We start from the raw sequence: 21,469 nt of genomic DNA, 5'->3' as shown, positions 1-21,469 counted from the left end.
GCGGAAGTGGACAGAGAAAGATACTGTAAAAAAGAAAGGGACAGAAAAACGGATAGAAAGAGATAGATGGACAAGCAGCTTAGAGCATATATACATGGAGGTCTCACTGAAAGCTTGAAACTGTCGCCAACATGGTGCGAGAGAGAAAGACATCGTGCGAACGAGAGAAGTATAGAGGAACAATTGACCGTAATGCGCATGCGCCGATATCGCGAAATTTACTGCAAGCAGTATGGTCTGAAGTGATACGCGGTGCATGCTTTCATCATTAAATTGCAAAATATTTGACTTTGTTGTTTAAGAACTTGACATTTTAAAGCTTCGAATACTTCTTTTGTAAATCCTGGTCGACTATCACTGCATACCATCTATGGATGGTCGAAACGTGTGGAAAAATATTGTTGCAGGTTTTACGGACGTATTTATATGTCTTTCTCTCTCGCACGATGTCGGCGCATGCACATTACGGTCGATTATTCCTCTATACTTCACTCTCTCGCACCAGTTCGCACGATGCTTTCTCTCTCGCACGATGTTGGTCGGCAACTGGATCCACAGGAGACATAGGCCATGAGATCTCCATGTATGTATGCTCTAAGGAAAGCAGACGATTTAATGAATATTTGGGTTATGTTATTTCCGGGATTGCCACAAATGGCTGCGGTTATACCGATCACTCTCTGGAGGATCACTAGCGCGCTAAAACCGAACGGGATAGGTATGTACCTATCTAGTATCTATAAAATATTGCTGTTTATGTATGTACCGTATGTACGATTGGTTTCAGTTGATTCAAGTTGATTACTGTTGATTGCAGTAATGTGATGGCGAAAGAACCATTTGCGGTCTGTGTACTGCTTTCGAATAGCTTGGAAACATAAACACAGTGCATGTGATATACTATCTGGCGAAATGTGATCCTAAAACATTTCTCGACAAATCAAAGTATTCGCAAAATGAGGGTGGTCTGTGCCGTGAAAAATTGTAAATACTCCTCGGAAAATGAAAACTCGGCGGATATAATTTTCATTCACTTTCCAAACGACGATACGTAAGTCCCACAGACATATAAGTTTAATTCCAGGGATACAAATAAATTCACAATCAGCAATTTAAGGAATGTTCTCCGTGCCAGATTTTATATTACTTCCTTACAGATCTAAAATATGGGCGCATCATTGCGGCAGGACAGACCTTTTACCGAAATCGAACGAAGAACTGCACTTGAATTATTACATATGTTCCCATCATATAGAAGACCGCTATTATATAAGTAAAATAGACCCTGTCATAATAGATCAGCATGCTATCCCTACATTATTTGATTCAGATGTTACAACGGAAAAGAATTCAGAGGATATGTTCAGCAGAAGTGGACACGCAGAAGTTGTATTATCGTATTGCGATATGGATGCAGAGATAGATCACTATCGTGACATCGGCATCAGGTTTCCAAATTTGTGCAGAATATGCGGAGAACCGTCTCTAGATGGGATGGAAATATTCGCAGGGAAGGGGATAGAATTGAAGCTGAGAGAAAAAATAAGTTTACATCTACCGATAACCATTGATATGGAGGATTTAATGCCACAGAAATTATGTATGGACTGTTATAATAAATTAGAAATTGCACATTCACTTGTTGTAACTTCTTTGCGAACGGATATAAGGCTAAAGAGATTTCTAAATATTAATGACGAAGTAAGCAAACGTTAAGTTTGTACCGTACATATAATCGATGCATTTTCTATAACTTAACACCAAATTATTGAATGGCTGTGTGTGTATATATATATAATTTTCTGTATTGTTTTCTAGCTAAACTATGATAATAAGTACAGTGCTTTAATGAAAGCATGCTCTCCAGAAGTAGCCGATGAAATATGTACAAACGAAACGACTCAAAGTACATCTGTGGAAATATCTTCTAACAAAATTGAAGGCATCATGATGAATCCAAATAGCGTTACGAAATTGAATTGCTTGGAAAATATCGGCGCGCAAAGAAATAGCTTTACGAACAACACGAGGAAGAAAATACAATCCGAATGGAGCTGTCTTATTGAATCCTACAACGAAGAGAACAAAGAAGACGAGTCTGTGAGTGGTACAACAACGAATGAGCCGAACAACGACACAAAAGATAACGATAATGAAATTGCATGTTTTCATTGCAAAGATTTATTTAAGACTCAAGAAATGTTCGAAAATCACAAGATGTTGTGTGACGGAGAGGAGGTAATAATAGAGAAAGAGAAAGAAATTGATAACAATATAAACAGCAAAGAGTCTAGCGATGTAAAAGTAATGACTGTTCAGTTCGTCGCAAAGACATGCGATGTTTGCCATGAACGCTTCGAAAATGATAAACAATTTTCCGAGCATAAACTGTCGTACTGTAAATTCTCCCAAGAAAAATACCAAGCTCCTAATAAACCGAGTACAATGGAGAAAGAGTGCAGTATCCAGAAAGATGGTGTTGGTAATGATGCATTCGCATTAGCGGAAGCTAATAAAAAGTGTGGCCATTGCGAAGCAATTTATTCCACGAAGAAGGAATTATTACACCACATAGGGAAGTGTCACGGAGGTCAATTGTTGTTTAAATGTATCGCGTGTAACAGAAGCTACGAGAAATGGTCTAGCTTAGACGTACACGAGGCTACTCACAGAATAGATAAGCCGTACCTATGCGATTTGTGTGGAAAGAGCTTTAAACATTCTAACAACTTAAGGGGCCACAAGAGAACTCATTTGGACGACTCGAAGAAGAAACGACACGTCTGTGAAATCTGTGGGAATGCATTCAGATCTAGGTAGCGTTCGTGACCTTATCAATACCGTTTTCAACGTGAATCGTCAACTCTATCTTATTTGATTTGTATGATCCAGATTTCATTTGGGAGAACATATGAACCATCACAATGGGAATAAGCCCTACTCGTGTGAAAAGTGCGGGAAAACATTTTACAAGCGGATACAGTTGAGGCAGCACAGGCTATCTCATGGTTCGAATAACCACACCTGCCCGATATGTGGAGCAGCTTTCAATCGTAAAGGAAATATGAATACGCATCTTAAACGGCATAATAACGGGGATGGGACATACACGTGTAGTGTAAGTATGCCGGTATTAAACTGGTTAGCCCCCGAAACTTTGCGTGAATCGTTTGTTTTTTCTTTCCTTCCAGGTTTGCTCCTGTAGATGTAAATCAATGAGCGACCTTAAGTTACACAGGAAGAAACATACAGAGGAGGATATCATGGAGAGCATAAAAAGAAAGTGCATTGGCAAGACTATATGGCAGTGTAAATGCTGCAGTCGAATGTTCCCGACGCGGGCAGCTTTACTGAATCACGAGCGCGTACATAAAGGGGAAAGAACTGGCGTTGAATGCAACGTTTGCGGGAAACAGCTGGCAAGCAAAAATTCCCTGATGTACCACAAGAGATCTATACATTCTACGGAACGGTCGCACATGTGTCAATATTGCGGGGAATCGTTTGTTTCCAAAGAGGCGCGTCTTATACACGAAAGGATACACACCGGGGAGCGGCCGTACGCCTGCAAAATATGTAAAATGGAATACAAGTGTTCCAGCAACTTAAATCAGCACATGAAAATCCATTCCGGCATCAAGCCCCATAAGTGTACGTACTGTAGCAAAAGTTTCACCCGGAAGGGAGCGTTAAATGTACACGAGAGGATTCACACAGGGGAGAAACCATTCCCCTGCGAGACGTGTGGTAGGACATTCTCGCAGAAAAACGACATGCTGAAGCACACCAAGACCCACGACGCGAAATCGTTGCGCTGCGAGCAGTGCGACGAGACTTTCACGCGGAAAAAGGATATCTTGAAGCACGTCGCTATGCACGAGCAGGATAATCCTGTGGTACAAGAATATGTAGAGATGCAACAGCAGATGCAATCTTACGATGTAAATATCACGTGCTCTCAATTTGAATAGCCTTCCGTACGATAAATACTACATATGTGACGTAATAGTTATATTACTATACGACTGTTGTAAATATTATATTATTATTAAGGAGATTCTATTTTTGTTATTGTTTTAATAAAGACGAAACGATATTTATCATGTTACTGAAAACAGAAACTAGAAAATGTGATATTCTTATTTCCATTTGAAAAGACATTTGTAAATTATAGTGGACTTAAATAGTTTAAGGTTATGTTTGTCGGTCTTGCCATTAACTGGTACATCGATTACTGATGGCCATTGGAAGCACTGACATCGCGCGCGTTGCATTTTAACTTCGGTAATCTATTTAACAACTGGTGCATTCTGCGATGTGTACAGCCGTTGGGCGTTCATAGGTTATGTAACATTCATTTCTGCAAGAGGCCTGCGTAATTACTAAAATTACATAATTATCGAATAATTATCAAAGAAAATTAGAAATATTGCTTTTATTTATAAAGGATAGATAAGCATAAACGGTAGGTAACTTTCATGCATATTCAATATCAGATTACGCGTGATAAGGGAGCTATTAGCCCCGCTTCTTATCGCAGAAAGAAAACATTATCAAACTACTTTATTCTCTTTTAAATAGGGAACTAAGAATTTGATGAAACTCGTTTCAGTGGCTGATTCCGGGAATGTGGAGTAACAGGTTAACCAATCAAGGGAAGACACAGGATTGCAAAATGTCACAAACACCATTATTATATATAGAATAATACTCTTTATTGTTTTTGATAGTTTTTGTTGTTGTTGTCCATATCGTGCGTTATTCTTTTACTTTTCATCAGGTTAATCGTTTTTGCGCTGCATTTGTTATTCCCTTTCTTTCATTTTTTTTTTCTATCTGTTGCTGATTTTGCTGCTGGTGTTTTGGTGAAACGGTATGCAGATACAACTTCATAAGTTCGAAATAAAACGAAACGAAGAATAATAAAACGCGTCCAACCACTCGAGAGCCGTGCATCACGTGTATCGTATGTCTGCGGACCACTTAGGACTAGAGTAATTGCAATTCCCGCTTCTTTTCTTTCGCGTATGTTATTTTTTTTAATTCCCTCTTCGCGCCCATACCAATTGGCAGACGTCCGCGCGCGCAACAAACAACCGCAAGCACGCCGTGCGTCCCTAATTCGTTTCTGCGCCTCCACCGCGAGGGTTTCTCTTCATCCCTATTTGACATTTGTTGCGCGTTCATTTTTCCCCACTTTTTTCGTTTTCCCATTTTCCTTCGTTTTTCTTTTAGACGTGGCTTCGCGATACGATACAGATTGCAGTCGAGTGATCGGCACGCGTACGAACGATACAACCGTGCATCTTAAAATTTTCCTAGCTCTATTAAAATGGCCGCACACGCGGCTCGTATGGCGAACGTACCCCATTGGGATACATCGATTTTAGGCGAGTTTACGGCTAAACGGTGTCTCGAATAGGTCAACGGTACTACACGGTAGAGAAATTTTTGTTTTTCATTTTTTTTTTGTCTTCTTCATATATCTCTTTGCCCAACGAGCTTGTCTGTCTTTCATTCGCCTTAGAATCGAACCATCCCTCGGGAACGTGCATTCGCTTCACGCGCCCGGCGCGATTTCGATGCAACTTCTTGTCTCTTTCATCTTCCCTCGCGTCATCGTTTTCTTCCTCTCCCTCTTTTAATTAATTAACTCTGTCTTTCTGTAACCGTCTTCTTCTCCGCGCTACTATTTACAATGTACAGTGTCGTGTGTTTCACCTGTCCTAGGTTCGCGGTCACGATGGGACTCGTTCGTCTCGAATATCGTTCCGATCTAGCTACGTGCCTGCGCGTCCTCGTTATTTTCAGACAACGTTCGCGTCCTGGGCGGCAACACCGCGACCCCGTTCCTCCGCGCTCTCGAAGGAAGGAGATCGTTCTCGCGCCTCTCCCGGCGGCGTTTTAGTAAAAAACGTAATAGTAGTAACGATATTAATAATATTAATAATAATAGTAATAAGAGTAAACGTAAAAAAAAGGGGGAAAAAAAAGAGGAGAGTTGATCCGAGGACGCCGATGCGTTCGCAAGGCGGCCCACTCAAGCTGTCGCAGCACATCAGTGTGATCCGGGTTAATTGCTAACTAATTCTCGTTTAGATATCATGTAATAGGAACTTAATCATACGTCTTCGCGGCCGCCCAATTCGATTAACTCTTCATAGGACAATGAAATGTATGCATTCTCGTTAAAAGAAGGACAAGTTTAAAAGCAAACTGAAAGTCTCTTTTCTCAGTCTGCCATCTGCAAATGCTTATCGAACACTATCATCGAACATCTTTTGTCCCGCAAGGAGTTAGAAACGCAACCCAGACGAGGGTATCGCGACCACCGTTTCTTTCGAGCGACAACCGACCGTCCCAGCGAGAAGAGCGGGGAATTTGAAGAGAAGCCGCGAGCGGCGAGCGGCAACAAGTGTCTATTAAATCGTTATTTATCTACGTACGTAAAAACGTTCTGGAAGAGCTTTGCGTGGATGAACGGATGACAACAACAGAGCGGTCGGTTGCCGCGTAGTTGCGTGGGCACCGCGCCTATTCGCGTTGCGTTTGCAGATTGAACCGAATTGAAAATTGGGGGGGAGAAGGGCCTCATGGGCCGCCCGCAAGTCGCCAGCGCCATCATTCCGAACGACAACGAGATTGCGCGAGTCCCCGTCACCGCTTTTGTATATCACTTATCACGGTAAATATATATAATAATCTTATATATATACTTCTTGTTTATATATATAATATATATATATAATAATATCTTATATGTATATTTTCTTCACATTATACCTATTATATCATCTTTTATTTCCGCTTAAAACGTACTTCTGCGCGTGCGCTATTTATACTATTTACAACGTTTCCGTTCTGCCTCCTTATCCTTTAAATCATAGTCCCCCGAAGTGTTCGTTACACATCCCGTTTTTCCTTCTTTTAAATATATTAATACGCGCGCCAGCGTAATGTCGAAGCACACGAGTACGGCTCGTTCGTCGTTCTATCGCGCGGTATTTTTTTTTACATTTTTTTTTTCATTTTTTTTTTTGAACGTTTCCCGCTAGCAATCGTCGACGAACTCGCCTCGCTCCTCTTCACACCCACATTCACCCCCTCCAACGGCTGAATTTGCAGGTACTCCGCCGGGTACCGTGCGTCCGAACGCGTCTTAACGCGGCTAAGGTACATCCGTGTAAAAAGTACGAAATTACTACTCGGCCCCCTCGAGCGTATTCTTTCCGCGCCCCCCGAGGGGCGGAGAGCACGACCACGCCCTTGCTTGAAGACGCTGCGCTTGGCGTTCCGCTTGACAGCCACAGTTCGATCCGAGCGTAACACCGATAGAGTGACATGAGTATTTTCTTTATCCCTTCCCGCGCTTGTTCCCGTGTCGGCGCGCTTCTGTCGCGCCGAATAATGCAGTACACGCGTAATTCGGCATTTCACAACAGCCATCAGTCACGATTCGCAAACAGTAACCGAAGGGATTTCGCATCGACGCGTACCGCGACGAGCGAGGGCAGAGTTTCCCTTTCACTGTACTCGGAACACCAAGCTGACCCGACGAGGTAGCGTCGCGACTCGCGTGGCACCAAGCCGGCACCCCGCGAGCCCCGTCAACGCGATGGACGAAATCTTTTAACAATCTAGCGTACGTTGGCGTGACTCGCGTGCGCCAAGCGCTTCGTGGCTCTCGCTACCTGGTCGGCGCACCATGCGAGAAAGCAACGCTGGCTCTTCCCTAAAACGCTCCGAACATTTTGCATCGAGCGCGCATATATCATTCCACGCAACTGTTCGTTCGGTGCGAGTGTAGCGTGTCTCTAAGTATGTACGTGTGTAGCTCTGTGTCACGCCCGAGCACATCCGCGCGGCCGTAGACAGGATTTTCTTCATCAGGCTCGAACGATTGGAACATTAAAGGTAGTATTGCTCGTTGTTTCGTATGGGAGATGAGTAGAACGAATCGACGAGGAGGCAGAGGTGGCGTTGGCTTTTAAAAGAAAGTACCGATGTAAATGCAGAATTAACAGAGGAACACGGGGGATTGTTGAGACAGAGGAAGAGAATCGGCAAATCGGCCAGAGTTCATGGTACGCGTTGCAATTAATAGACCTAACACGTATCGTGTACCTATTTACATTCAAGTACTAACGCGTCCATGTACAATCGCGTCTGTGTGTGCTACGTATCCACGTGTGTAGATGTGGTGTGTGTGTGCATGCATGTCGGCTTACAGTCGGATTAGTTGACAGTTTTCAAATCACCTCGCGTCACAAAAGAAAAAAACGTTACTGCGGCTTCCTTTTTGTTCTCCCCGCGTAAGTAATCAGTCGATTTATAAATTATTACGTCACATTGATCGCGTTGGATTCGCTTGGAACGCCTTAACCTCGATTTAAGTATAGCTGCTCTCTTGGATTCAGTTCATAGTGGACGTTGAGGACGAGATCTCGGGCGCGCGGATCGCCCTCTCCTCTTCGCGAGGTGCGTCTCGTCGAGTTTTAATAATCTCTTCGCTCCACCTCCCCCAAGTTAAATTGACCGCCTTCGGTCTCTCTGCTACGTCGGCCACTCTCTATTTTATTACACGTATATATGGTACATTACGGGAGATCAGTGGCGCACGAGTGGCCTCCGTGCGACGACCCGAAGGGACCGATATTAACCCGATCTCTAAAATGCAGGTACATTTGTTAGCATCGTGCGCCAGGACAAAGGAATTTATCTCTATCTACTCGAGCGCGTTCCCATCAACGATCACGTAACGCCCGCTGCTATCCAGCTAGCTACCCCGGCTCGACGACGCTCGGCGAACGAGCACTCTCTCTAACGCTCTCGTCCGTCGTACGTGCTGATGGGAACGCAGGTTCGACGACAAACCGTGTCCTGTCCACGACGTCAGGACGTATCTAGACTCCTCGACGAAGACTGCAGGCGATCCGTGCGAATGTACGCACATGACTCTGTGTATACACAAGTATAAGCACCAGGGTGTGGATCGTCCTAGCACCATATCGACTTTTCTGTGTGCATATTTTTAGTCTGTACGTATGTGTGTGTCGGGGGGGGGGGGGGAGTGTATGCGTGTGTACAGTATAGGCCACGGCGGTAACGTCTTATGCATGTAAGTGTGCCGTTAATGTGTCGTAGTGTATGGCAATAATTAATCGTCGCCTGGCTAGTGTCTTTCTAATTCCAAAGGGGAAACATCGATCGATGGACACTCCCATATCGATTGGCCGAGATATCGCCGTAGAGTTCTCAACGCCTTGCCGGCTAGGCGAGCGATACCGCGCGTATCGACGCTCGTGAACCACGAACGGTATCATATAAAGTGGGAGGGAATGACATTTTTCTGTCGATTTTCACGTAAGTTCGTCAGTGGTTGTTGTCGTGATCGTCCAAAGGAGCCGAAGGAGAAGGCTAATCCTGCAGTCGCCTACCGCATCGCCGGCCCGGGGGCGTGGACGTTGAAATCTCTGAGACTTTTCACACTCATCACTCTCTCCCCCCTCCCCCTTATCTCTCTCTCTCTCTCTCTCTCTCTCTCTCTCTCTCTCTCTTTCTCTCTCTCTCTCACTTTTCTTTCATTCTTAATCTCGCTCTCTTTGCCTGACGTGCCGGTGGCGGCACTTTCGAGCGACTCGGGAACTCATACGTGTGCCGGCGAATTCGCAGGTGCAGCTGTAAAAACAGATCGTATTCGATATAGCATAGTTATTCGTTCGAGGTGTCTGAGAGTCCAATTGAGGACCCGAACTCGCGTTGAGCATCAAGTGAAATGAAATCCCGTTAAAAGGCAATGTATAAAAAGTGTACATGTAGAAATAAATTAATTGTTCGTAAGTTACTTTATGCGATATCAGAGATCAAAGATTCTACGACGGTTGCTACGTGTCGGTTAAATATCGAAACAACGCAAGCTCGGGTAGTCGATCGGCGTAGAAATTGTAGTCACCTCTGTCTCGCGTTCTAAACTTTTCCAATAGGGGGGCGCCCATGCGTGCCGCTACGTCTGCACCTGCGAGAACCGACGCGTGCTCATCTCCCGCGGGGAGACAGCGAGACCCATGGTAGTGTCGGTTGTGTGACGATGATGGTAGAAAATCGAACGTAACCGGGACGAATCGATCGGTGCGTAATTGACACGAACGTTAATAAATAAGGAAAACGAGGACCTCCTTGGAGAGTCGCCGACCAGGCGACGCGCGAATTCGAGGGTGGGCGGGCTGCGTGGCTTCCCGCGCCCTCGAGTTACGCGGCTTCGAGGCGCCCGTTGCTCCGTTACTTGCTCTGCGGCATTAGCGGGTAAAAATCGATGAGATGGCTCAACGAAGTCAAAATCGGGGGCTATGATCCAACGCACATCAAAGACTCGTGCGTACTGCTACTGCTGCCGGGACTGACGCAGGCGCTGCCCACGTTGCTGCTCGCGCAGCTACCGCTAGCTGCCGCCAGGTGCGGTTGCTGGGACTGGTGATGATGGTGTTGCTGCTGGTGATGCTGCTGGTGTTGCTGCTCCTGCGCCGTCGTACTCCTGAGGATGTCGTCGGCGGACAGGGGCGTCAGCTTCCAGCCAGGCATGAAGTCTAGGTCTAGGTCCGGGCCGATATCGACGTCCAGCAGCTCGTTGTTGTTGAGCGGGTCCAGGGGCGACTGGCTCGACAGGGACAGCACGCTGCCCCAGTTGATCGAGCGACTGTCGTCGCTGTCGCCAATCCCCGAGTCGGCGTCGGTTTCGTTCGAGGACGTCGGCGGCATCGGGAACGGCGTTAGCCTGCCCTGCTCGGGGGGTTGGAGCTGCGCGATCGGCGCCGGTATGACCGGCTCCATGGGCGGCGGACTTCTGTCCCTCTCCATCTCGCGCTCCAGGTGCCTCAGTGTGTTGCAAATCAGGACCGATCGATGCAGGCTCGGGTCAGGGAACTGGCGATACCTCGCCAGCTTGCACATCGAGATGTTCAGAACGGCCAGCCGCCTCTGCCTGTAACAGGCTCTGCCGCGCCTACACCAGCTCGACCTCGAGCCCTCGCAGCATCTCTCGTTCGCCCGGTAACTTGAGCCAAGCTCCAGATAACTCTTGCCGTTCTCCTCTCGCCTTATCGTCGGCGGCTCGTAATGATGAGGCGCTCCCCACTGCGGCTGAGGCCTCGATAGTTGGCTGTAACCGTTGTTACCGACCGGACTGCTCGGTCCACGTTGATGATGGTAGTAGTGCTGCGGATGGTGGTGCAGATGCGCCACCGTAGAAGGCGGTGGCGCTGTTGTCGGCGTCGACGACTGCTGCTGTTGCTGCTGCTGCGATGTCTGATGCTGTTGATGCTGCTGCTGCTGCTGCTGCTGCTGTTGCTGCTGCTGTTGTTGCTGCTGCTGCTGCTGCTGTTGCTGTTGATGCTGTTGCTGAGCACTCGCCGATGTCGGCTGACAAGGATTTGTCTGCAGGCAAGGCGGACTTACTTCCATCTCGTAATAAGAGGCCGGTGTTTGGCTCAGCGGGGGCGTATAGCTGTCTTCCATCGCCCACCAGCTACCCTCCACTCGGCCTAACTTCGATGGGCTCTCGCCCATATCCATGTCGAACTCCATGCAGCCCACACCTCCCTCCAGTTTACGTTTTCCTGCTGTGGCCTGCAGACCCATCATTGCACAACTCTGAAAGCGAAAGGAATCCGTTGTTAGAGTTAACTCCTTCACTCGACAAGTATGACAAAATATATAAATATAAGGAGGTATGTTTGGCGGTAAAAAGGGCAGGGGGTGTAGGTGTACAGGATGGTCGCTATATAAAATTAAAGTGAAGTAACGTCCTCGAACAGGCTTTCCATCTCGTGGGAGGCAAAAATGAAGATTTATCACTCAGAAAATTGAGTAGCAATGCAAATGATAAAGTAGGGATTTCTCCTAAACGTCGATTCAGCGACATGATCGCGCGAAAGACCTTGCCGAGTCTCGATACTCTGTTACAAGCCAGGAGAGTAGGCAAAACGACGTGACTCAGAGGGTCGGCTCGCTGACAGACGTTGGAGAATGACGTCAGGCGTCTCCCTACCCTGGCCAGAAAGAAGTCATCGTTGGAATGGATGATCGAGTGGGCACGGAACAGAACGGGGGAGGGGAGGGCACAAATGGCGAGGGGGACAGAGGAACGTTGCGTTACTCATGGGTTCAATCAGCAAGCATACGGGCCCCTTGTGAAATGCTCCTCTCCATTTTCCCTCTGTGTCCCTTCTTCCCCCCCCCCCGCCGCCGTGCTTATCTCAAGCACAGAAGTAAATACCGCGGCAAAAATTCAATTAACCAGAATTTCGAAATTATACGCGCCACTTTTTTATTTCCTCGAACGCGAAACCAGAAAGCATGTATATCTAGAGACGCGGCAGTGTCTCGACGCCTAGTGCATGAAAGACACCCTGTATATGTGTCGGTTGTCGCTATCGCTATCATTTACTCGTCGCACGGCTATTCCAACCTAACCTAAAACTTATTTCATTAATATCTCATCACGTCCGCAATATTTTCTAAATTGAAAGGCATTTTTCTCATGTAAACCGCATATAAGCTTTTGAATAAGACCAAATTCAATAAAATCGGTCCACGCATAACAGAGATATCATAATATCGTCTCATGGATCAGTCGGAAACGGTGATTTTTCTTCTGACTCTTCTTATTCTCTAACGAAATTTTGTCGACATAATACGTATACGCGTGCACGCACACCTTCACTAACACATGTTTCGTTCGTCGATTCGTCGACTCTCGGGACCATTCGGCAGGGATCGTCGTCCGTTATCGTACATATACCTATGTATACTATTGAATTAACCTACCAAGTGTCAAATAACGTAAGTTGTCAAAATTTGAAATGTCACGAGTTTTTACACTACATAGGCGACTGAATTATTGTCTCAATTAACAAGGTAAGTCACCAAAATTTTTTAATAGATTTTTTATGCAGAGTTGCAGACTTGGAACGTACATGCATGTACAAAATAATACATTATAACAAATTGCATTTAAATTGTCAGATATTTTTATACCAGTAAACTATTTTTAATTTAGAGTTTTTATGGATCTTGTAGAAATAAAGGGGACGCAGAGGCTTGGATAAAAATGAAGGAGACGCACTGGCTTGGATAGATAGAAATGAAGGGAACGCACAGGCTTGGATAGAAACGAAGGAGACGCACAAACTTAGAAGTTGTCTGGAGCAGATTTAGAGAAGCATCTTTTTTCGCGTAAGTTTCTGGTAATTTGTCAAATCAACTAAGGTAAATCGACAAAATTTGTCAAAAGACATAGCATTAAGGATTAAGAAAATAGATTATGGTGGACTGCTTGCAACGTAGAGCAAGTCACATTAGCGAAGAAAGTACGCTGAAAACACATCTCCCTTGATGCTTTTCAATTTTTTGTGAAAGACATTTGTAATACTTTAATTAAAATCCACAGTAGTTGCCACGCTCTTCATTAATTCATTAATTTTTTAGGTTCCTATTAACAATATTTCAATTCACCAATAAACATACTAAACTAATTTTATTCCAAAACCAATAAATTGTGTGTTGAAAATATTGGATCTCTTCGTTCATTTTCGCTGAATTATTACCATTAGCATTTAAATTTCCTGCAACAAAACTTTCTGTCGTACACTCTCACCTCCTTTGGACACATTTTGTAGCCTCTACACTTATAATAGCAAAATGCTACTCTATTTCTATATAAGTTCTACGTTAAGTTGTAACTAAAATCACTAAAATGTGGATTTTATATATATACTGATAATCGAAGTAGAAGATGATACAGTGTAATCTACGTCAGAGAAAAAAATTTATCGTGACATAGTATTATATTAATAATTAAACGATTTTATTAAACGATTTTATTCAGCTTCGATGCTCTGTTTTTTTTCTTGTATGTTCGCTTCATATCTGAAAACTCAAATTTAAACCAATTCCACCAATCCACTGAATACGTATAACATAATTTACATATTTAATCAATGTCAAAGGTATGTTTAATTAGAAAATATTTAATAAACTTAGAATCCAAGATACACCATATTTACTGTTAAATATTTGTATTTCTCTACATTAGAGTATGGATTAGCGCCAAATTATTTAGATTCGTTCTTTGGAGAATACTAGAAAATAGTTAAAAAAAAAGAAGGTTGTAAACTGTTTTACATATTTTATAGAAGATAATAATAATAATTACAAAATAAAAAAGAATATGTGAAATCAAAATGAGCTGCAAGTACATAAAGGTGCTTTCAGTCAAATACTTAGACTGGCGAGGCAAGGTATTCTCACATCGTCAATACCGATACTACCTTCCCTGTTGCAGGCTCTCAGATAATTTGTCAACTTAAAACTCTGACAATATGAGTACATTTTCATTATATTGCGTTTTAACATAATTACATGATCATTCATCGACACCGATACCTTTCCCCTCGCAAGCTTTCAGATAATTTGTCAATTTAAAACTCTGACAATATGACTACACTTTCATTATTTTGCGTTTTTATATAATTCTTATTCATCGACACCTTGACCTTGCTTCGCCAGGCCAAGTATTTGACTGAAAGCACCTTTATGTACTTGCAGTTCATTTTGATTTCACATATTTTTTTTTATTTTTTAATTATTATTATCTTCTATTTTTTGTGATTTATTTGATTTCATGCACTTGGCGTATTTTTTTTTTACATTTTTGAAGTTTTTTATGGGGTACACTTTGCCCCAAATCTTAAGCGATCGACTAACTGAAACGCGATCAACCCGCTAGACGTAATCCAAAACAAATGGCACAACGCACGTGGGCATCAATGATTTACGTCCGTGCCAGTCCGATTCAGCGATCGTGCGAGTCCGATTCAGCGATCGTGCGAGTGAAAGTAAGTAAATAATCGTCTCTCCCCCCTCCACAATCGCGCTCGAGCGAACCACTGAACACGTGCAAGGAGAGAGAAGAGAGAGGGTTATCGGTGAAAAATATCGGAGCTAAAAATTACGAGCGGTCTTGATTGAGAACCGCTGACAGCGCGGTTAGTTGCGCGAATCACCAGATGTCACCACCGACATGTTCGTCGTATCGTCGCATCCACGTGGTCTGCACATGACGTTTGATTTCACACACCAGAGGGAAAAAAGAAGCGGAGGAAGAGAAAAAAAAGGGACAGAAATGGAAAGAGCACGCGGGAAACCAGAAGCGTTGTAGTAGGGGATGCACGGCGGGTATCGACGTCATTTAACAGATAATCGATGCGTTACGTTGCTCGGGCCGAGCAACGAAGGAGCCGAACAGCGGCGCGTGCAACTGGCAAGAACAACGGGCGTGAAAGAGGGGGGGGGGGGGGGGTGGAAGTTTCGAGGAAACGAGCAATGCCATCGGAGACGATACCGCGTGCCCACGATACGCGGCGCTGTGCAAACAACACAGTCGTTCGATCAAACTTCTACGAGTCCTACCTAACGGGCGCGTAGATACATTCGAATTCAGATAAATAATTAGATTGATAATGATTTTTATTTTCTAAGCAAACATATCGCTGCCAGTATAAAAAATGTAGGTACTCACGCCTGGCTATGGTAAGAGTCATCGCCCAAGCAGTTTCAATTTTTCACCAGAATTCTCGATTTTTTTGAAACTATTGCGGAGGAGGAGGAATGCGTTCCTAGAAGCAATTTACGGATTTCTAGCGGTAACTAGTAGCCGCGTCGGTAGCAGGAGCAGCAGCCAACGACTCAATCTCGCCTCGGCGGTGTACATCCGCCGCGCGGCGGCCTACTTGGAATACGACTCGCTCGCGAAGGTTCTCTTTCCAACAGGGTCGACCAGTCCCCCGGAGCTCTACAAGATGGTTCGCGGAATCGCGGGGAAAACAATGACGGATCCGTATCCACCAGCTCGGTTTCGCCTTCCATCACAGTGAAACCGTGCTTTTCCTAGGAGAGTATCTCTTTTTACGCCCCGATCAAAGCTTTCCCGCCCGTGTGCCCTTATTTGTCGCGTTCATATCCGTATTATATCTGCCCCCCCCCTCCCGCCGTCGAACCGCTAAGTCGAGATTCGAACCCGGATGTTACGCCTGACAGATAACTGTTTTACCAATCGAGCTATTCAGAATGTTGGATAGATCCGATGCGTCCCAAAAATGTTCGCCGCCTGCATTACCAAGGTGGCCCAGATGAAGACCTCAAAACACGCCCGGTGATCCAAACCGGGGCGTCCTTACGAGCCATGTTTGCGAAACATGGCCCGGGCACTTGTTGAATCGAGACGGCCAACCGGGTGGTTGCTGCCCGAGGGGGGTAACCCGCGTAACGGATTAGTTGTGTGTGGCAGAAATGCACGGCTCTTAACTGGTCATAAATCAAAGTCAAGAAGTCTCCCACCCCATTCCGTACACTCCCATTTTCTCCTCTAGCGAAATCTTTCAGAGAGACGCTGCGAGGATCTTTCTGAACCTTGCGTTACTTAGGTTCGCCGCGCTTATTCGCAGGGGGGCATCTCGAGGAGTCGCTTTCAAAGACCTCTCGTGCCGTAACTGTCTCGGTGTAACTCAATTTTTGCATCCATCAATCCGATACGCGAGTTACCTCCTTCCGCATTTCAGATTTTGCGCAATTCGTACCGACGGAAAGATTCACAGTCGTGCTTTATCGGGGACGTCATTCGACGGACAATTCTGCAACGAATCTGTGCAACTTTTTATAGTATCTTTAAGTTTTATTATTGCTCGGGGAGCGGCGGCAAGTATTAAGTGTTACTATTGTATTTAATACAGCGCAGAATAAGAGGAACGGTAGATGCGCAAACACTACAATTTTATTCTATACGTCATTAGGCTGACAAGTCGTGCAACAAATTTCGGGGCAGAATTTCTATAAACAAATTCGCCCCAATTCCCGGTTTATCGTGACGAATGTGGGTCAACGGAATGAACGTGAGAGAAGTACTAGAACTAGAAAAGATTCATGACGGCTGCGCCCGCAATAAGATAATGTTCACCGCGTGAAGCCTATCTGGACAGGCTGCAACAAAGTCAGCTTTTACGTCATTCCTTACAGCAGCAAAAAAAAAACGAAGAGTAAATATGGAAGAATAAAAAAAATATTCCTCTCGATACTGAGCTAATTATATACGAATATATCTTCCATTGTTAGTATATCAGAGCTACTACAATTCTCCAGAAATAAATGCTTCTCTAAGCGAGAGTATAGCAACTGTTTCCTTTTTCATTCGATTCGCTGGGGACAGTAGCGGGCACAGGGTACGCGAGAAAAGAATCAAAAGTAGAGAAGGTTCGCGGCGGATCCGGCTATGCCCGACGATGAGGTAATGTTTGCTACACGAGTCAAAGCTATCTAGCCAGCCAGAGAACGAACACACACGAAGCCGTGCCCGAGCCAGTTGGAGCCCCGTAGATAAAACCAACGAGCGTATGGCGTCGTACATTCCTAAGCTATATGCGTGCGCGCTAGGCATGCGCGAATACATCGAAACAGCCGTGTTATAAGTCAGAATATTCAAACTCGACATGTGACCCCAGCCAACCGACAATTTCTACCACTGTCGATCATTGCGATCACTGAAAAATAACGAGAGCAGAATAAAAGATAATACTCGAAAGTAGTAATCGCTGGGAAGACACTTGGATACTTCGATACTCTAATAATACCAGCTCGTTAGATCGAAGTCTAGTCGACAGGAGTTTCAAAGCCGCGCGAATGGAAATACGAATGTTCGAGGCGTTTGAAATTCGAACGCTAAAGAGGAAGAGATCACGGCACGGGGAACAAAGCGTATCCGCGCGATAACTCCACGGAATACTGTATTACCTCTGCGTTTTATTCTGAAAGCATATTGAACAGAGAGATCGCCGCAGGTCGCGGAATTTCGTTTCGCCTAGTGGACCGCCGTGGCGTGTGCCAGTGGTAGAATTTTCTGCGCCGCTTCGTGCACCGCGAAAAACGACGTCGCGAGGCAACGTTGATGCCGGCGGTCGGCAGTCATGACAACATGACGTCAACCGACCGTGTGTTATTTTCGAAAGAGGACTCGAGCGACGCGCCGCCTGGCGGCGAGATCGCCAACCGCAGGGAACAGCTCGACAACGGCGGCACGGCGTCGCGCGAACCGTGCTATCGAGCCAAGGAGCAACACAACGTGCACGATACACGGGGCTATGCGCCGTGTTAAGATTATCGAGCGCAATTCCATCGGGAATATTTAAATAAACGGCGAATCAGCGGGCACTCGAGAAACACAAATTTTTATTTCGAACGTCAGCGCAGCTTTCTCGGATATTTCGCTGGCAATTCAACACCCTGTGCTTCTATAACACCTTTTTACTAGCTTCTCTTCTCGACTATTTATCGATGACGCGGTATATTATTTATAGAGCTGACGTTCCGAATAGTTTGCGGGTTATTTTGTTGAAATTATGCAGGGAATATTATTTTACCACAAAATTCGTGGGAATTAAATGGGGATTGGAAGAAATGTTTTCAATATGGTTGGGAATTGTCCAGAAGATCGGAATGATCGAAGCGATCGGGACGGAAGTTGGAGGAGATGGCGTTGTTCGATCGTTTATATGACATTTCTCGACATCCACTGGCTCTCGTACGATCAGAAATTATGTAACCGTGAAATTTCGTTTTACAATCCGTTGCAAAAGCAATGGAGCGTCTTCGAGCGACTTCGAGTTTCGCGCTCGCGATCCTGGAAGCTGGCTGAGCGGCTGGTTTTAACGGTGTAAAGTCCGCGGGCAGATTAGCGGCGCGCTATCTCGCCGAGCGGATAAGATTGTCGGGGAGCAGCCAGTTGGACTCAGAGGCTTCAAGGACTCGCGAATTACACTCATCGCGAACTTCGAAAAAGCCGGCGTGTGTCACGCGCCTTTTGACGCGCACGCCATTTTCAAATTTATATAGGTAGGGGAGAGTCGTGCAGTACCGACCAATAGACTGTCAACCAGTAGTGACCAAATTTTTCTTATCTGTTAGTTCAATCTGTTAGCAACTCAGATGAATTTATAAGATGTTTATTTAGCCTTCCTTTTACCTTGTCCCGCAGAAAAATAAAGTAAATAAGGATAGGTACGGTAACCTAACAAACAGGAAGCTATGATTTAACGAAGGAGTTATCCAGTGTGTTTTTTGCAAGCAGAGTTGGGAATTAACTAAATAAAAAATTATTTAACAATAAAAAAAGTTACTTTAACTTTAGATTATTCGACAAATAAAGTTATGTAAATAAAAATTTTGCCCATTTCTGTTTGGAAGAAATCATTTGACAAATATTGGGTGCAGTGTACCGAATGTGAACTTGAAAACTGAAAAATTAATACGTTGAAATAGAATTTGAACAAAACTTTTTTAATGCATTTTCATGACAAAATATTTGAAGCGAAGTTTATCTCCAAAGCGTGCGCTATACTACAAAAAGGTGATAACGCGATTCTACCTTTGAGATTTTATTGAAAATCAGCAAAAAGGAGGGAATCGGCGCGTCCACTCGCGTGCCGCGAAACGAAAAGCCGGCATGTATCGCGTCTAATGAAACGGGCCACGCGAGGGGTCAGTTTACGACCTTTAAACGAAAAAAGAAGCACGAGAGTTGACGATCTACATAATGCCAGTGTATAGATCGCCGAAGAGAATGAGGAATAAGCGTTATCCTTCGCGAACACGGCCGTACACGTGGGGGGTGTCCTACCTTTGGGTCACGTGTGCGATTCAGCGATGGTTGGGGGGCTGGACACAAAGAGGCAAGGGGTGAAAACTACCCCTTCGATGCATCTTCCGCTCATTCACTCAGACGGACACCCCCAAAATATGCGAACAAAAGTTACAGTAGGTACACGTTCCTCGCGGAACAATCGCAACAGGGATGCGGAAGAATTATTGTGAAGATAATTTTAAAATTTTCATCTAAATATTATTACCTAAAAATGCGCGTATCAAATAAGTATTTTCTATCCTCTTCTTTCCCTTTCATACGTAAACATGAAAAGTGTCCCAAAATGGACGAACCAAAACATGCGAACAACAGCTACCACACTACAGGCCGATTTTAATGAATAGACACTTGTAAATATATTATGTATCCACGTATCCATTGATGTATCTTTCTGCCTGCCATTGTCTAAGAATATACTCGAGGCACACACACGAGCAACATCCAATCCTGCGTTACGTATATACTTGTACGATCTTCGCGATAAATACGCTACCCTATATACCGTAGCAAGTAGTAGAAGCTACGCGCCGGTCGGTCCTACATTAGGGGATGAATAAAGGAAGGTTTCCGAAAAGGGAGGGTTGTTTCCCCCATGCAGAGGGTTCTCAGAATCCCCTGGCGGCCTCTACTTTGTCGGCGCGGCAGGAAATCGACGATTCCCCTCCCTTCGAGAGGCCGAGGGCGCTCGTGCTCGTGTATCCTCGGAGGGGAATTGGCTGAGAACCTCTGCCATGTAATCTAGTGGGGTGCACGCGGCATCTGCGGTGCCCTAAACGAAGGGTCCCGCACCCCGTGCGTTCGGCAACCGGCCGAGGGGAGAAAGGGGGAGACAGATGGGGGAGGGTGGAAAATTGGGAGGAACTGGGAGGGGAGAGAGAGAGAGAGAACGGAAATGTAGTTGGCTTCTTAGCGTCGGCTCCCGTCGGAATAAAGAGATCGAAGACGGAGATGCGAGGCTTGAGCCCCTTAAGGGGACACCACCGCCGCCTTAATTGGTCCGAGAGAACGCGCGGCAAAAATGCGGGGAGCTCGTGTCAGAACGGAGTGGAACCGACTTTCTTCCTTCCTCCTACTCGTTAAGCGGACACCATCGACCGTCGGGGGCAGTCATGTGTGGGAGGATTTTTAAGAGACGAGCGGTCCAGCGGATCAGTTTACAGAATTCGATGCACTTTCGCGGTACAGAGGAATCGTTTCCCAGATGCGTTCCAATTGCTCGGTGTTCTCGCCTACCAGGGGACGCGAGGACGGATAATTCGAACGCATTCAACTTGCTCAAAACTAGAGATATAGCTAGGGATTCGTATTACGCTTATTTCAGTTTAACAGCGCAGCTTTTCCATAATGAGAAGATAGCAAATCGAAGCTCAACCGAGCTGCAACGCTCCCTCTGCCATCGGTTATTCACCAGGGAAAGTGCCCAAGAAAGGGGGACGATCTTACTAATTCAGCGTCGAAAGAGACAGGAGAGCATTCACCTGACTCGGCTGCTCGTTGCTCACTTCTGTTGTAACAAAGATTGTTCACTTTCGGGGGAGCGCGACGAGGAGCACGCGGAGCCGCGAACACGCACGTGCACGCACGCACACGTGGGTGGCTACCTTTGTCGTGTGGGAAGAAAGCCGTACAGGGGTGGCTGAAAAAGGGGCCATATGGCAGACAACGGACAGCACCCCTATGTGTGGGAGCGGGGGATACGAGCCGATCTCCCTTTCTCATGCATTT

At 45.4% G+C, this 21,469-nt stretch overlaps 2 protein-coding genes across 8 annotated transcripts in view; one reads left to right on the top strand and one right to left on the bottom strand.

Annotated features, from left to right (window-relative positions):
- The first annotated feature begins 767 nt into the window (after nucleotides 1–767).
- LOC143368428 (uncharacterized) lies at nucleotides 768–4,928 on the top strand. The gene is made up of 6 exons (XM_076811136.1): nucleotides 768–1,051; nucleotides 1,158–1,701; nucleotides 1,819–2,816; nucleotides 2,893–3,118; nucleotides 3,192–4,465; nucleotides 4,613–4,928. The coding sequence occupies exons 1-5, from the start codon at nucleotides 957–959 to the stop codon at nucleotides 3,969–3,971; spliced, it is 2,643 nt and encodes an 880-aa protein (XP_076667251.1). The 5' UTR covers nucleotides 768–956; the 3' UTR covers nucleotides 3,972–4,465; nucleotides 4,613–4,928.
- Nucleotides 4,929–5,503: 575 nt separating this feature from the next.
- Tara (SERTA domain-containing protein 2 taranis) overlaps nucleotides 5,504–21,469 on the bottom strand; it is a 250,490-nt gene continuing 234,524 nt past the window's right edge. For 5 of the 7 annotated variants that reach the window (XM_076811140.1, XM_076811137.1, XM_076811139.1 and 2 more), the window contains one exon: nucleotides 5,504–11,646. In XM_076811140.1, coding sequence (XP_076667255.1) covers nucleotides 10,345–11,646 — 1,302 coding nt within the window. In that variant the 3' untranslated portion in view covers nucleotides 5,504–10,344. Of the gene's footprint in view, nucleotides 11,647–15,574; nucleotides 15,597–21,469 lie in introns of those variants that run through there. The other 2 variants (XR_013085234.1, XM_076811143.1) reach the window with 2 other exon arrangements.

Source organism: Andrena cerasifolii, chromosome 4, assembly GCF_050908995.1.
Source record: "Andrena cerasifolii isolate SP2316 chromosome 4, iyAndCera1_principal, whole genome shotgun sequence".
Classification (NCBI taxonomy): domain Eukaryota; kingdom Metazoa; phylum Arthropoda; class Insecta; order Hymenoptera; family Andrenidae; genus Andrena; species Andrena cerasifolii.
This window is presented reverse-complemented; position numbering and strand designations above follow the sequence as displayed.